Source organism: Brachyhypopomus gauderio, chromosome 19 (assembly GCF_052324685.1).
Source record: "Brachyhypopomus gauderio isolate BG-103 chromosome 19, BGAUD_0.2, whole genome shotgun sequence".
Taxonomy (NCBI): Eukaryota; Metazoa; Chordata; class Actinopteri; order Gymnotiformes; family Hypopomidae; genus Brachyhypopomus; species Brachyhypopomus gauderio.
The window spans coordinates 8,288,538-8,307,039 of NC_135229.1; the positions used below are offsets into that span (position 1 = coordinate 8,288,538).

An 18,502-nucleotide genomic window follows, 5' to 3' on the forward strand; every position below is an offset into this window, starting at 1 on the left:
AACATTAAAGAACGTCAATATTTTGTATTCTATGTTATATATTGTTGCATTTGTCATGCATAAATTAAACCTTCAGATTAAGTGATTTAGCAAAGTAGTAAGACTATTTTATTACTATCATACTCATATTTTGCTATTTATTTTTATTTTGTTTCTTGTATTTTCTCATCTTTAAAGCACTTTTGAGTGACAGCAGTGTATGAAAGGTGTTCTATAAATAAACTTATCACACAACCATTCACTAGAAAAATGTGCACTTACATTTAATTAGCATTTACATTTCATTGGTCTGAGTTTAAGTTTTAAATGTTGAAATATACATTTTTGTATTATTTTATATAATTTGTACTTTGAAATGTATTTCTCTTATGTATTTAGTCTTCTAGCTACTTGCAGCCTATTGCCTTTTTATGAGCTCTACATAAAAATATTACCTATGTGAGAGGTATATGTTCACTATTTACATTTTATATTTAACAGTAAAATTACTGATTAACAGTTACTGCTTAATTTACTGCAGGCAGTACCAATTTTCTCAGGTGGGACTATACGACTCTAGGTAAAACAGTCTAACTACTGTCAGTTCAGTATAAATGTAAAGACACTAAGTCTTGTGCATTTTTTTTACCATTATACTGAACTCAGCCCCATCATGTCCAAACTAAAGTGTGACGACATGTACCGTTACATCCCTCTTAGTCACGTAAATTTAATTGCTTGATTCAGATAATCTCTTTTTTACATAAAGAGCTTTACAGAAGCTTATTTAAAACTAGCGATGGCATCAATTCGATACAACATTTTGAAATCGGGCCATTATCAGAAAAAAAATGCTGAATCGGATATCAGTTAAATTTGTAAGAAAACCGATCTGTTACCATCATAACCCCAACCTCAAAAGAGTATTAATTCATATTTTAATAGGACTTGATAGTCAAAGAAAGATACTCATAAAGATTTAATATGATGTGTAGTGTGTATTTGTGTGTGTATGGTAAAGAAAAAGGGGAGGAAGTGGAAAACAATACTGCTAAATACACAGACAAAAACACAAGCTGATCGCTAGGGATTTCAGTCAGATTCTTACATTTTATTACTGTTGCTCCATCTATACAAGAACATATAATCTCAAATCATCCAGTTTGCTTTCTGTCTCATTTTTGCAAGGGATGTTTAAAAAGAAAGGGGAAAGGAGAGAGAGAGAGAGAGAGAGAGAGAGAGAGAGAGAAAGATAGAGAGAGAAAGAGAGTCTGTTGGTGTGTCCGTGCATTTGTTAAAATGGAATAGAATATTAGAATATCAACTGTAACAACATTTCCACAGCAACCAAAAATACACTACAGGGCAACCCAACAACCAACATGCAAGAAGTTACAACACTCTCACACACGCACACACTAACACACACACGCACTCTCAGGCTGCGTTGAGAGAGCTGTGTTTCTTTTGACAGATGTAGCTCTGTAGCTTATACTTTCCGAATCTGTCTTACACTTTTGCTGTCTGTTTCTCTCACAATGTTCTCTCTTCCTCTCTCTCTCTCATTATCGCTCTTGCTCTCTCTCTTTTACTGTCTCTCATTTCATGCATGGACATGGTATCAACCACTGCTTTAAGAAAGCAGAGTCCCCATGCATTACCATGTAAACAGACACACAAACAACACACACACTTCTACACATCATACCAATAGACTGTTTACAAACACTGGAAAAATACACACACACACACACACACACACACTGTAATGCATTAACACCTTTCAGACTCTCTCACCCTGTGTGTGTGTGTGTGTGTGTGTGTGTGTGTGTGTGTGTGTGTGTGTGTGTGTGTGTGTGTGTGTGTGTGTCTGTTACATTGTGCTATACACGCTGATTTTTATATAATCAATATGGGACATGGGGAAGATTAATCGGAGAAGAGTAAGACTAGAGAACAGAGGCCAAGACAACGTCTAGCACTGCAAATGACCAAGCACAAACCAGACAGCAGCAAAGAGAATATATCCAACATAATGCTAGATCACCATACACACACACACACACACACACACACACACACACACACACACACACACACACACACGATCATACATATCTCGAAAAGAGAAAGATGTTAAAGCAGGCAGATGAGAACTGCGTGGCCTGCAAAGAAGCAGTTTCACTTTTTTAATTTGACCCTTCCATCAGGCTAGACGGATGAAGGGTTAGCATGAGAGAGAGAGAGATAGAGAGAGAGAGAGTTAGACTTTGGGGCTGGTGGTGGACTCAAAATTGTATCAAAGATTAAATAACAATAATAACTGTGACAACAATATTCAGCAGCACCAGGTTCTTCATCATCATCACCATCATCATTATCATCATCATCATCATCATCATCAACATCATCATCATCATGAATGAAAGCCTAAATGAAACCTCTTTATAATCTCTGCCATCTTCTATAAGATGGACTCATAAGTTCATGGCCATCATTACAGTCATTAACTAACCATCACTGACATTATCTCCACCTCACTCATTAAGTTCATCATCATCACTTTCATCATATGTATAAACCAATGAGCTTTTTCTGTTATGCTTGTTGTCAAAGTCAGTATTATTATCACAATTGTCAATTATTGTAATTTAAGAAGGGGCAGAGCTAGTTTAACTAATTTTATTTGTTTTTGTTTTTTTTTTATATTTCCTGTTTTTGATTCGTTCTGTCCATTAATCTTGTGCAACAACTGTCTGCTCCTTACTGGGAGCAGAACTGGTCTCCGTGGTTACAAGCTCTGCGGGGGCGGGCTCCTTGGTGGGTGGAGCCTCAGTCTTTTTAGCCTCGGTGTCTGCCTTGCTCTCCGTCCCGGCGGCTGCGGTAGGGGCGGGATCTTTTGCTGGCGCAGCCTCTTTGGGAGCAGGAGTGGCTTCTTTCGCCGACTCCTTCTCACTCGCCGGAGCTGAGGTGGGTTTTTCTTCAGCCTTGGTGGGCGGGGCTTCTGGGCTCTTGGCGGGTTCCCCTTTGCTGGAGTCGGCACTCTTGGCGTCGGACGTCGCCGTGGCGTTAGCTCCCGATTTCTCCTCCTTGGCCGCAGGGGCGGCGCTCTTCTCTTCGTCCTTGGGTGGAGTTGCGTTGCTGTCTGCAGTGGGCGTGGCTTCTTTGGTGTCTGCTGCCGTGTCGTTGGCCGTTCCGGTGGTTTCCGTAGTGGCGGGCGCTTCCTCCTTGTTGTCTTTGGGAGCTTCGCTCTCCTCTGCCGACGCTCCCTCTGTTTTGGCGTCCTTCTCTTTTGCCTTCTCATCGTTCACATTGTATCCCTTCTTCTTCTTGCTCAGTTTCCCTCCCATGTTGCCTCAAACCTCTAAAATACACAGGAATAATCAGACATGAATGGCACAATAAATCATTTGAAGAGGCAAAAGCATATTACAAAAAAGATCAAACCCAAATAAAATTATGGATTGTGGAATTGATCCAAACATGTAAGCATGAACTAATAAAATAATTCAATAAATTTAATTTACATAACTTTAGTCTCTGAGAGTCATTGAATCTCTCTTGCCCAAATACTGTGATCTGTAAAGTTTATGTGACCTGTAAAGCTCTATAACATGTATATCACAACAAAACGTATGTAGGAATTCTCTGGTACAATGAGACATGCCTACACAAAGACCTAAGCCAAGAACCCAAGAATAGTAGTAACCACAGCAACCAAAGAGTCACATGACCTGTTCACAGTTATACACATACATACATTCACACAAAGACATTACTTTTATATCTTGTGATAAAGATGTGTTTATTTACAAACCTTATTTAATTTATGACTAGGGAATGGGGAAAATAGGGAAATGCATGTAAGGTATGTGGATCATGTTTTTTTGAGTGACATATGCCAGATACGTGCAACTAAACCAATCACACAAACAAAAATGTCAATGGAGGCTCCCTCTCTTAGTGATATGACTCTCTCTCTCTAGAAATGATACATTGTGATTTCCGGATTTAAATTTTTTTTAAAGATTATGTCTCTCACAGTGAACATGCACCTAAATGAAAATTTCAGATCCATCCATGATTTCTATATTTCTATGTGTGATAACTTGCAAAGTTGCAGGGTGTTTAATTATTTATGTTCCTCACTATATATATATAAGTGTGTGTGTGTATACATACATATATATATATATATATATATATATATATATATATATATATATATATATATATATATATATATATATATATATATATATGCGTGTGTGTGTGTGTGTGTGTGTGTGCGTGCGTGCGTGTGTGTCATACAGAAAACAATAGAGTCAGCCTCCTCCATCACCATTTGGGACAATATTGTGCTATTCCAGCATCACACTGTTGCTGCTTTGTGTGCAAGTGTGTGTGAGCATGTGCAGTGTGTGTGTGTGTGTGTGTGTGTGTGTGTGTGTGTGTGTGTGTGTGTGTGTGTGTGTGTGTGTGTGTGTGTGTGTGTGTGTGTGTTTGTGTGCTTGTGTACATGTGTGTGTCAATGCATGCAGTGTATATTTGTGTATACAACCCAAGGAGAAAAATCCCATACTTTGTAATATGCACTATTAGAGATGTTATAGAGATACTCTTCTAAATGTAAGTTACAGATTATATCTCACAGACCCCAAGGAAGCTATAAAGTCACCAAACAATCAAACATAAACTCTGGTACATTGGTTCCAAAATGAAACAATTCCTATGTCAGCTTTTTGCAGGAATTTTCATCCATATTAGGTAAACCATACTGCAATCATACCCTTTTCAAATCTATATTTAGAATGGCACAAGTGTTTGTCCTGGTCATAGCAGGAAGTCCCTCCCAGAGGCCTGAATCCAGAGCTTTGCAGGGAGACTAATGTGGAGTTCACTACAGGACAGGACCTTATAAAAAGGACCTTTTGTTATGCTATGAGACTAGTGCTGAGCGTGTTGCAAAGCATATATTAGCACCTTGAATCCCATGAATTTAGAATCCTAGATCCCAGTTTTGATATGCAGCATGGATGTACTAAGGTGAAGTTTAATATGCCTCACAAAGCTAGGAGCCCTTGTCTAGTGTCAGATTTTTGTGGTTTTTAGAGGCATTAGTAATAGCAGCTGAATCAATCCTATCTTCAAGTGCCCTGTGCATTAGAGTGGAATATATTATCTAGCTAAACATTACACTCAAGAGAGATAGAGAAACAATGAGGGGGTCGGAAGAGAAATGCAGACAGAGAGTCAGGGTCAGAAGAACAGAGACAGACAGAGATATGAGAAAGAAAGATGGGGGGATGTGAGGAAGAGTGAAAGCTTGTCTTGTCTGTTCCATCATCTCTTGGCCTCTGGGTCTGTGTGTCTGTGTACAGCGTTTGTGTGTGAGTTGGCAACCCAAACCTTTTATAAAATAACTTTACACTGGAACCCATCCAGTTGATTTGAGTTATTGGAGTTCATTTGACTGTGTATGTGTCAGGTAATTAGGTTGATCCCCATGAGCCCCAGTGATGCCAAATTCCCCCAAACAATGTGGTGTGTCATAAGGTTGTATCACATCAATATTTTATCATTATTGATCATTGAATTCATTAGATAGCTATGTAACATATCTATTCAACAAGGCATTATCTAGAGAAAGTGTGTGTGTGTGTGTGTGTGTGTGTGTGTGTGTGTGTGTGTGTGTGTGTGTGTGTGTGTGTGTGTGTGTGTGTGTGTGTGTGTGTGTGTGTGTACACTGGGCAGGGATAAGAGAAAGTGGAGCAGAAAATCTGGCCCAATCACATACAGGCCTATAACAGCAGCAATGCATGCTGGGATGAAACACTGGGAGAAATGTCTAGAGTCTAGGGAAATTTTCAACACCTCACTGGGTCTGACATTTACATACACAGAATCTAAAATGACCTTTCTCATTCAGCACTTCACTCAGTTAAACAAAAATAAAATGACATACTTGAAATTATATTCTTATACATATATAATGGCACACTGTCTTTTCCATAGAACATAGCACTTTGTCTAATAACCTATTGCTTTTATTACTGTAACTTGTTTTAGACATATGTATGACTATAAACTAGAATGTCATAGAGAGTAGATGAAAACCCTATTTAAAAATTGATTCAACAGTCACATTCTGTGACTTTTAAATATCTATTTAATATACCATTACCACACTGGCATTAAGGCTACACTTAGACTCAAAAGAATTTGCAGTGCTGACATATCATTGATGCATCAAATGAATCCTGAACTATGATCTAATGCAGGACCAAGCAGCCACTACCATTGAAGTTTTACTTGTCCTGGGCCTCTAGACATGATATATACTGTAGTTCCTTCTGACACAATCACATGGATGAGATTATTTAACTGCAATATTGATAAATGTGGGCTGTCCTATTCCTTCTGTTAAACTTGGAATAAAACACCAATATACAGATACAAATACAGATATTCAGCACATAAATACTGATAGATTTCTGAGAAACAAAATGAATAATAATAATAATAATAATAATACAACAGTGGTTAGCACACATACATTCTCTCACTCCACATGTTTCTGCATCTTCAAGGCAGAACTCCTGTTCCACTGAGCTTCTTCTACAATATTGCAACTGAAGTGTGCCAATTTTAGTTATTCCCACACCCACCATACACACACACCCACTCACACACACATTCATCTGTGTTTAATGGATCAATCTCTAAATTGAGAGTGCAGTATAAAATTGTCCACTGGAAATGACTATCGATCAAAATGGTTTCCCTGAGGACAAAAATACACACACACACACACACACAAACAAATGTCCACACACACACAACCAAATGTGCGTGCGCGCACACACACACACACACACACACACACACACACACACACATCATTCACACTCTGTTTTCATATGTAGGAGAAGGCAAAGAATTTCAAGATGAAAATTCCATCGACAGTTTCTGTCCCAAGTAATTCAATGAATTTGTTTCTAAATCTATTTTGCTAGGCTGTGCACTCTAGTATGTATTAGTTATTAGCATAGGACCATGCTCTGCAGTGTGCTATTACAAGATGCATCATATTCATTTTACATCAAGTCAAGCTACACGGGCCAGTTTCACTCAGCAAATGAGAGATCTCTGGAGTAGTAGACACTCCAGAGTAGTAGGCACTCTGAAGTAGTAGGCACTCTAGTGTGCTGACTGCTTAGTAGTTTACGTTGAGTGGTTTGAAACACTATTTGCCTCTTTCCCCTGACCACATGTTCAAAAACACTTTTAAAAAATATTAAAACAGTGTGAGCCGTATAATGCTGGCCAAAATCAGATTTGATCATATGAGCAGTCCGGAAAATGGATCTACACAGGATTCTGTCTGTCTATCTATAATAAAGAAAATGACTTAACATTGATGTGTTGGTCTAAGCTGGTGTTAGGGAATACTGGGCTGGTGTCGTCTAAACTTAATAGTGCAGTGCTAGGTGTCAGGGTTAGGGTTAGAGTTGATTCAGTATTCTTAATTAGAAGAAAAATGACCCCAACCAACTCTGGGGTCATCATTCATTTCTTTTTGTGTCCACAGACGCCCACATTTCTCTACCTTTCTCACTATTTGTCTCTCATTCTTCTCATTCTTCTCTTTGAACCATATCTACACTTTTATTGGCGAGTCACATGGCCCACCTGTGTACACTCTCTCAAACACACATGCACACACAGGGTAGGCCTCTGCTCAAACACTGGGACGGGTCATGGACTTACTCAATGGAGATTATGTTCAAGGAAATCAAACATGTGAGGAGAGAGAAATGTTTTTGTCACCTTTGTTTTGTTTTGTTTGTCAAACTGATATCATTAGATATTGGGTTACTGACAGGGCATGTGCATTGTACAAGTATGCGTGTTTGTGTGAATGTAAACATGAAGTATGAAATGAAGTAAATGAATGAGAGAAAATAGGGTTTATGCTTATTAATTACGCCATTTTATAATTAATTTGACCTTTTACATTTGTGACTGTGTTGCTGTACATGTGAGAATGTATGTCTGTGTGCATGTATATGTATGTGTGTGTATATGTGAAGGTGTGTGGATGGGAAGGTCTGGTTATGTGTCTGTGAAGGTCTGTGTAGGTCTGTGCATGTGTCTGTGTGCATGTGAAGGTCTGTGGATTCACAGGTCTCTGTGTTTTTTTAAAGCTCCAGAATCTGTGGAGTGTTAAAGTGGTTTATTAATACATTTGAAGAGTGCCTGAGAAACACATAAATTCTGACCTGGCAAAATTCTGCTTCCTGTACACAAACACTCATGTACATGGATACACACACTTTCTTACACACATACATCCTCCTTATGTATACAGTCATCTCTCAGGCTGGATTTTCAGCATAGTTCAGAACATAAACACCAAAAAGTCCTGCCCAAGCCTCTCCGTTAGCTGATACGGCATGGAATGCCACTGTTTAGGCACAAACGAGAATGTCCTGATGTTAGCTTTAAATCTACATAATTCAATAACTGTAGTAAATATAACTTCATTAAACATACTATGTAGTGTAACAGGTTTTTACTGTAGAGTATAAAATATTAATCTATTGTGTTCCATTGCTATAGTGAGAAGGTTATGGGTTTATTTCTTTGAGGTGAAACAATGTTTACAATGTTGTCTGGTACTATGCCTCATTAATCTCAGAATCTCAGTGTATATTAGTTATTCTGTTGTAGCTTGCTTTCACAGTACTGACAGTTTTTGCTAAAAAAAAAAAAGTGAAAAAAGAATGGTAGATAAAATCATTGTTTTGTCTGTGTACCTCATATGGAATATCCTTGCTACGTACTAAGCAAAACGCCAAAAGGATCGGGCTCGTTTTTAATACCTAGAATAGGGAAAACTCTACAGGGGGTGGAGCCTTTATCCTATAAAGTTCCCATGTTATGGAATAACCTCCCTGTTCAAGAATCAGGCAGTCTCAATATTTATGGCTAGGCTGAAAACACATATGCATAGTAAAGCAATTTATACATGGCATTACGTAAAGGTGTTGATCTGGGGCTTCATGGGCATTGAGAGTTCTGGTAAACTGGGATATTATGATGCTGTCACTTCACCTCTTTGGTCACTTAAGTTTGTTGATGCAGAGCGGCAGAGTGCTGATGCTACAGGGAGCCAACATGGCCGTGCTGCCTTCTGGCTCCGCCCCTTTTAGCTCCGCCCATCCTTGCACACTAAAGTCCTTTAATTTACACTTCTCTGTACTTAGTGATGCCTAATAATCTTGTAGAGGTGAACCTACTCCTGATGTCCTACTGTTACTGGGTCTCAACCTGTCACAGCTCCTATGGTACCTCCCAACACCCCCCGATTCCCCCGTACAATTACCCCCCTCCATTGCCCTGGTTAGATGTTCATGGGCCAGATGGATTTTGGACATACATACACACTGTGAACCACAACCAGGACTTATAGAAAACTGATGGATATTCTTTACTTTTTGGGTACTTATTTCACTTGTTGCTTCTTAAATGTTTACATTGTTATTGTGCTGTCTATTGCCAACCAGATCCCCCCTTTGAGTCTTGGATCCTCTCAAGGTTCTTCCTTATGCTCTAGGGAGCCTGTCATTGCAAAGGTCTCCTTTGGCTTGTTCACTGGAGCTTGGACTTGGACCTGGACATGTGTAAAGCTGCTTTGTGACAAGTCGTGGTAAAAAGGCCTATACAAATACATTTAACAAACTTACCAGAACTGTACATAATAACATATTAAAATGTCCTGACTCCTGATCTCAGGTGGGGAACTAATGTCCTGGTATGACCCCCTGTGGATCAGTAATCCCAAGATGACTTACTGTGGAGCTGTATGTTCAGTTTGTGTATAATAGTTACTCTTTCTAATAATTGTATTGCATATAAAACTCTGAATCAGGCACTATGTCTGGCATTTTGACAATAAAGTCCAAGCTCTTCTGTGATCTTGGGATTTCATGCAATTTCTCTGCAAATTGCTAATGAGAAATTTCATGCAATTTCACTGAGACCAGTTAGACTGATTGGGTGTTCGCCACTCATTAAGCAACAAGTAAATGAAACCTCTGTGGTTATTTAAAGTGTTTTAAAAAGGATAATTTTTGAGTTCTTGATTAAGAAATGAAGAAAGCAAACTAGGAAATTCAAAAGGTAGAAAGAAATCTAAAAAAACCTGCTGAGCTAACCAATGATTTCATAATAAGAGTAGTACAATGCACATGCATGCCTTATAGAATAAAAAATTTAATAATTGGTAAGACTATTTGATTAAAGGAGATCTGTCTGTGAATTTCTTTTGAAGGCAACCTTCATTGTCCTTTATCAATCTAAACAATGTAAAACTTATCTGATATTTGTATTATAGTGGTAAGATTATTATATCAGATATGTTTATTATATAATAATATAATATTATTATAATATTAGCTATGTTCGATTATTTGTGCCCTTGTACAATAACCCAAGCAACTCAATAAAACCATTAAAAAATGTGATGCATATCTTGCTTAACAGCTAACCCCTAATTAATCATTACTATTTTGTTTTGTTTTAAGACTGTCTTCATTAAAATAACCATTGTTTAATGTGTCAATATGTTTGGAAAATTCTAACATGACTAACATTTTTGCTCTAGTGATTCTGCTGTAAAGATTTCCAGAGCTCCAGAATCCAGGTGCAATAACTCCATGGTTCAGGGCCCAAGACAGATTTATCCTAGTTGAACTTCCCGCCTGAAAAATGGCCATGTTCAGAAAAATAAATCTCAAAGCTGGTTATATCTTAAGAAGAAGACATCAGTGAGCAAGGTAACTGAGTTTTTTTTATTCTTGCAAGTGTTATTCAAAAGGATACAGTCAGAGACAGAACCTGGTTGAAAGGACAAACCTTCATAAGTGGGGTTTCCTTCTACATTTAATGTGTTTTGAAAATGTGCATTAAATGGGATTTTTATCAGGGTTTTTAATCCATAATATCTGTCTAAATACCTAGCTAGCTAGCTACCTTTAAAGAGCATTTATCTTACCCATGATATAAAGTGATAAGCAATTTTATCACGGGTGAGCTTAATGACGCAATATGTCTCAAAATGATTCCACAAAAGAGACTAAACATAACCTTGTAAAAAGAAGGGAATAACACTCTAGATTTTTAACTAGAAACAAGAGTTGTGTTATACTGTATCTCGTTACGTAGAAATGTAGATAGCTAGATAATTAAGCCTGGAAAAGTGTAGTTTCCATCTAATTACATAGCTAGTTACATTTAAAGATCTTTACTGATGTATTTAAGCCTCAAAATAAGTCACCAAAATTAAAAAAAGACATTATAATCGGGACACTTCAGTCCTATGAGTTTGTGATTGTAACTTGGTTCATTGAGCACTCTAGTTTTGTCCTAAATAGATAATTAGACATATTTAGGAAATATTTGGCAAAAAGCGTATTAAAAGGAGTCAAGTTGTTCGTAAGATGTAAGGTTGACAGTAATGACAAGGAACAATGTATCCCGTGGTCAAAGGTGAACTTCGGTATAGCAAGCATGTTACTGCTTGAGAATGTTACTGTATGTCCTGGCCTGAGAATTTAAAATATATGTAAAGTGTTTTCATAATTTTTAACATGACATCCATTTGATTCCCAAGGATGTGACACTACAACATTACATTTTATTAAAAACATTTAACCCCCACAAATCAGTGTGTCTTTCTTTGGATATAGATAATGCTGCGCCTTTTGCTATGATGGATAATTAAAGATTATCCCTTATTTATGCATAAAAACAACAGAAATCGTGAATATCTAGCGTCTTTATGTGCGAGCAAATGAGGAGTTAGAATTCGGTACAGTGCCGATCAGCGTGATGAGAGACTGTATGTAATGAGACTATATGTAAGGGGATTTATGATTCACTTTCCATGACGCTCAATCAGAGCACTGTTAACACACTGCGGATTTAACAAATGTATAATGCTGTTTATGAACCCTGGTGGCTATGATATATGTCTGAAGACGATATCAAAACCTTTACACTGTATAGCAACTCTTATCAATAACAATCTGCTGGTTTTTATCCAGAAACAAACGTATAAAGGAAATAGTGATTTGATTTATATAGTGAAATATATCGATATCGACTGATATGAAAACAAATATCGTGATAAGATTTTTCCCCATATTGCCCAGCTCTACTGACAATAACACATTCCATCATTGCTGACCTCCTTAAAGCATATCCCATCTTTTCATCACTCACAACCACACATACACACGCAACAAATACACCTACATGCACACAGAAAGCATTCGACAGCCTAATTGATGCATATATTATCCATAGTTGCATCACAAAGCTATTCTCAAGACTGTAGTTCAGCTGATTCATTTTACACTCACACTGACCAGCGGTGCTGACGGACAAGCCTGATCATGCATCGGGTGTTCATTACAGGGAAAGCTGTAAATCATTGCTGATGTTTAAACACCATCAAGTTCTCCATGGAGAATTTTATACACAGTCCCAAAAACAAAGTAAAAGTGGATTTTTTTTTCTTGACTCTTGCAGAAACACAAAAGCCACATGTAGAATCACCAAGCAATACCTCATTTGAAAGAAAAGACCCTTGAACCCTAATCCTAACGTCCCTATATACCATATGCTTAAAGGGCTGATCATTTAATACAGTACAGGTGTATTGTCTGTAGTACAGGTGTATTGTAACTAAACTCTAAAGTTGAATATTTCTGCAGGGGCAGGATTGGAACTAAACAGTAAAACTTGTGCAGTAAAATATGACTGAAAAACTTAAATGGTGTGTACACTGTATTTTATATGCATAATCGTATAAAATAAATGTAATATTCAATAATAAAAATGAAATGGATGTAGATCCAAGTAAGAACCTTAACTGTTAGGATGCTGCTTATGTCTTATTATACAAACAATGTGTGGAAACAGGATGCAATGCTATTTTGTTTTTGTATTTTTGGTTTGTGATTTGCATATTTGATATCTGCATTTTAAGCATGGTCTGCTCTTGCTCATGTACAATGTAGACATTTCAGTGAGGTTTTGCACTGACAATTTATGCCCTAATAAAGATAACAGAATGTAGTACACCCCACACCACACACACCAGGTAGGTTTCATATATATACACACGAACATGTACTTGAATACTAGTGTAGCTGTCCCCCTCTTTCTCCCTTTCTAACCTCACAAACACACACACACACACACACACACACACACACACATCTGAGGGGGGCATAGAAGACAGGTGGGGTCAGTGGGACTCTCCTTTCTAATTGGCTGTTGCCGTAGGAACCATAGGACAGCTGCCATTCTGGCTCAAAATTCCTGATCGTCCAGGTGATCACCATAGCAGCCCAGAAAATAATTCCATGATGACACACACCATATAGTGTACTACAGCGTACACGTATTTGCATGCACACCCACACTTCCTCACGCACATATCTCTGTAAGGTTTTCTGGAAAGACTGGATCATCAGATATATTGGACTTAAATGTCACTTTAGCTACTCATCTCAAATTAACAAACGTACAACCCTCCCCCACACAAACACACACACTCACAGAACTCTGAGTGTCCAGGGTGTCTCTACCTGTCAGCACAATTGTAACTCTTACTCCCTCCCTGTCTTGTTTCCTCTCCCATTTTCTTTTTCCCTCCCTCCCTCAAATCCATGTCTTTTTTTCTACCACCTCTCTGCTTCCTCCCCTCACCCAGTTCCTCTGTTCTTTCTTTCTCTCTGTTCCTGTGGTCAAATGCATTTCTACTGTCAAACATCCAGACACACAGTCAAAAATCTCAATAAGAGTATTTCTGCATACTCTGCAATCAAGCTGAAAAGGGAACCATTTTAAATCTGACCGTGAAGTTCTTCTGGAGAAGCTCTAGCTACCATTTCTAGGTGGTTTTTCTCTCTCTCTTTCACTGAGTGTCTCAATATGATATTTAGTATGATATTGCCTTGCCTTGCTCTACTACCAAACTAATGCAGATCATCTCCTTCCCTCTTTTACTCTGATTAATCAAAAGTCCATGCAGGTGTGACCTAAATTCAGCAGACATTTATCAAAGTCTAGCATTTTTAAAGCATTTTCCAGCAATTCAGATTCAACTTTGTTTGCCTCTAATGTAGAGTTTTGGTTCAGCCGTAAGTAACAATGGGTTTCTGTGGGGCTTCAGTTGCGTAATCACATTTGGCATGAAACCTACAACAGAGCTGCATTTGTAACTCATTTAACATTTAATGTAGTGTACATATGGGTCCAGTTTCTGCCATGCACTGTTAGACTGGACACTGTAAGTTCAGCACTGAGAAAAGTGCTGTAAAGGGCAGCAGCTTGCCTATAGACTAAGTCTGTTGGAGCCAGTTCAATAAGCTTCATTCTGTGCTCCTCAGCAGCCAGACTGCAAACTCAGACATTAGGCTAGAGTGCAGTACCTGAGGTAATTGTTTGGAAATCTAGAATGTTCTCCACCATACATACTGTTTTTTTTATAATCCAAAGTCAACTGGCAGAATTAAAAAATCTCAACTGATTAATGAGACTTTATAGAGGCAATTCTTGATATTCCTCTCAAATAAAAGCGCTTATTTTATAAAGCATGATGCACAATCCTGGTAGATTTTACAGTTTTTCCTGGTTCATGGATAACCCTTAATAGTATATTTGGAACTTGTGGACTTGTGTAGAAACTTTTAAGTATTTTTTATTCTGATTAGAATTTTTTACTCTAATGTCCAAACCCATGAACTATTTTTTCTGGTATGCTCAGTCTGTATGCCACTGACAGAAGCTATTGGCCATTATTATACAAATAGAGCTGGCAGACTATGAACTGTCATTCTCTTAGACACTAAAACATATACACAGAAAATGGTGTAGTCAGTGAAATACTTTGACCTGTAAATCCCAGTCAGGAAAAGCCAAAACACCGTTGCTGCAGGATTAGAGAGGAGATTACAATCCGAGAATATGGTGAACAATCATGTTGAGCTTTATGGTGTTACTCAGAACTATATAATTGCATGATTGCTTGTGATTTGCACTGACTGGTTTCTGACTGGCATTTGTAAAGCGCTGCTCTGTGGTATTCCTCTCAGATAGAAAAATGTTACTACAGGGTTTTATCCAATATTACCAGTCTGGTTTGCTCTAAGAAGAATTCTACATCAGTGTTTAACAATGGCAAACTCCATTAGATATGAAATCCTCTGCACACCTGCTGCTTGGTCAGTATGTAATAACTCTCACTTCTCTGTGCAAAAAATTGTTACATTCAAGAAACAGCCATTAACAGACCTTCCAACTGCAGTCTGACACACACACACACACACACACACACACACACACACACTTGGCTCAGCAGTTTTACAATTATCCAGAGGCATAGTTGCTCCTCCAAATTAAGGTGTAGGGATGGATCTGAGGACCAAATTTCTGAACATAATTATTTTATTATCCTTAAACTAGTCATAGTATATATATTATAGTAATCTAAGAATATTGTTGCAGAATACAAACAAATTCCCAAACTGCAGATTAAATGTATGTAATCGAACAAAAGTGTGTGGAATAAAAGAGGCGTTATCTAGCTACTGCTAACATGGTTTCAGGTGCAGAGTTCTGTCTCCAAAAGCAATTCTCAACACTGGCAAAAATTACTTTTTGTAGGAGACACTCAGTTATGTTCACATATCATTACATTATCTTATTACTCTGCGAAATTCGCCATTTTGCCTCCAAACTGTTGAATTGTCCGTCTGATTCGCCATTTCACGTTTTTTTTTTACTGTTAGGCTACTTGGGCACCCAGCACGCACGCCTCCTGGCCTATTTTAATTAAATAAGAAAATGGTTTATCAGAAGGCGATAAACCTAATTACGTTTGGCACAAACAACTTTTATTTTCTGCTTTACTGCAGTGCCCAACATTAACAGGTCGAAATGCGTTCGACTGGAATAGTTTTATATCACATGGTGTACGAGTAGCGGAAATTTCGGTATTGTATCATCCATTTAAAACTAGCAGGTGAATCTGGTCACTCTGAGTGTCTTGTTTTTAGTATTCCGCGCGTGACTTCCTCACGTGCAGCTGGCCGCGCGTGTGACTCATTTTTATCTTGCTTTTTGTTGCGCCGTGAGCCGACAGTCGTGAAGCGGTGCAGACATTATACGCATTTCGTCTTCTCCACTGTTTGTGCAGTGCGTTCTCTTTTTGTGTCCAATTTGTCTCCTCTAAATTCAGCTCAAGAACAGAAGCTAATTCGGACTTGGTGCTCGTTAAAGGTTTGAGCTAGGGAAATTCATTAGGCTGTATGAGATGGTCTAGTGTCACTTGCGTTTTTTTTTGCTGCAAGTAAGATGTGCGCGAGGCATGTCTACGCCGTGCGCGAGCGTCTGGTCACTAGGATGATTGTCTGCAACATCCGTGTAAGCACCTATTGTACCAATTATCGGATCAACAACTATGCGCAAATTTTCATTGTGTTTAAATGTCGGGGCAAGACTGTCCCAAGTATAAATTAGGCGCCAATCGTTTGATAAAAAAGCCCATCAATCCTCCATCCACACCCAATATCTACTGCGCATGCGTCCCGGTGAGACAAAGGATCAGACAATTATTGATGTAATTCAAGACAAATTTATAATTGCACAACAAAACATCATCGTTCTGATACCAATTCGTTTAAAGAATAATTCAAATCAATTTAATTGCTAGAAAGAATCATTCATTTCTATATTATGCTTTTTCTCAAATAAAACACCCACTAATATACAATAAGACATATATCACTACATACAATGCAGCGTGTGTATATACACGCATTATTTATATCAGTTTTGGTTGTGCGTGTGTGTGTGTGTGTGTGTGTGTGTGTGTGTGTGTGTGTGTGTGTGTGTGTGTGTGTGTGTGTGTGTGCGCGCGCCAGTTAGACGTTGCGCTGCAAAATGTGTCACACCTCCACTCTAAGACAAAGGGTCTTTGGTGGAGATGAGCACTTATTCCGAGATTGTTTTCTTTTCTTTTGTCTTTTTCTTTCTTTTTTCTTTTAACTTCATACATTTTCTACAGCTAAAGTACCTTTCGACACACAGTTCCGCAAAATCATAAAATTTAGAACTGATTAAAGTGAAACACGCTCATGCACAATACATTAATTTGGTGTTACTTTTCACATATGTTTCATCAAAAGCTCAAAAGGCATGAATGGCGACTAAAAGATTCGGTTCGAGTACAATACATTCTGTCAGACAGCGCGAGACTGCTGCGTACACGCCCCTCTCTGCTGTCAGTTTATCAACCTGAATTACAGGATCTTTAAACTACATCGTTCAATAAAATAAATAATCGGTATAATCACCCAATAAAGCACCGCTATGCCATGTCGCTCAAGTAAGCGTTGAAATTAATGTACATCCCAATTCACAGCTGTGCACTCTGGTTTATTTGGTCCGATTGATTATCGAGGTTTTATTTTGACAGAAAGACCATAAACACGGGAGGAAAGCTCGTGAGGATTCTAAAATGTTGGTAGTTGAAAAGGTAAATCTTACCGTCGGCGGTGGTCTTTCCTGGACGACCCTTTCTGAAGTATCTGTTCGCTTTTCGGCTTCTTTTCCTCGTGCGCGTGGCGGCGGATGTGCCTGTTCGTGCTGTCCACTCTAAAGCTCGCGCTGCATTTCTCTTTTGCTTGGAGTGGGTGGGTAGGGGGTGCTGTTCGCCCCGCGGACGCGCAGTGAGCCACGGGGTTGGGGTAGGCGGTGTGGATGGGTGGATGTGCGTTTGGGGTGGGGGGGTGGGGGGGGTGCGCTTGTGCATCCACCTGGGACGGGGCGCATCTCACACAAATCAAATAGATCAAATAAATCAAATAGCAAATAGATCTTAAACATTTTAGAAGTATGATTACTCTAAAATTAAGCTATAATCAAAATTTTGTGGCAAACACTTCCCACATCCAATGTATTAGATCAAATTGTTTCTTTAGTGCATTAACACGTAGGTCCATTCACTATAGGGAAGGACTTGCCCTCAACAGGATACAGACCCTGTGTGGTCGCGCAGCGAGTCTTGTACTCGAACAAGTCTCTTCCCGCCCCCTGGCTGGTTAGCGACGGCGCTGCAGTAGTGAACCGAATGACCCTTACCTTGGGTGATGATGGTGGCGGTGCTGGGGGTGGAGGCCAAGGAAAGAGCTGATTATGAGGGACAGAGATGGAGTGACGGTGACAGAGGAAAACGGAGAAGACAACGAGAAAAGCGGAGAAAAGGAGATAGAAGAGAAGGACAACAAAGAGATGTAGGTGGTAAATTGTCGTAGTTCGCGTCAGCTCTGTTACTCATGTTTAAAGCAACGTATTTTTTTATCAATCAGAATATTTTATGCTGTAAAGTGATCATGTTCAAGCTCAAATGCACTATAGACAAGTTACTGTTTTCAAATAAGGGTAT

At 38.6% G+C, this 18,502-nt stretch overlaps 1 protein-coding gene across 1 annotated transcript; it reads right to left on the reverse strand.

The window, feature by feature from the left end:
• Nucleotides 1-1,770: 1,770 nt before the first annotated feature.
• Nucleotides 1,771-17,815, reverse strand: basp1 (brain abundant, membrane attached signal protein 1). Its single transcript, XM_076981751.1, has 2 exons — nt 17,605-17,815; nt 1,771-3,343 (listed from the first exon to the last, which is right to left on the reverse strand). Exon 2 carries the CDS (start codon nt 3,327-3,329, stop codon nt 2,715-2,717), a length of 615 nt encoding a protein of 204 aa, XP_076837866.1. The 5' UTR covers nt 3,330-3,343; nt 17,605-17,815; the 3' UTR covers nt 1,771-2,714.
• Nucleotides 17,816-18,502: the final 687 nt, after the last annotated feature.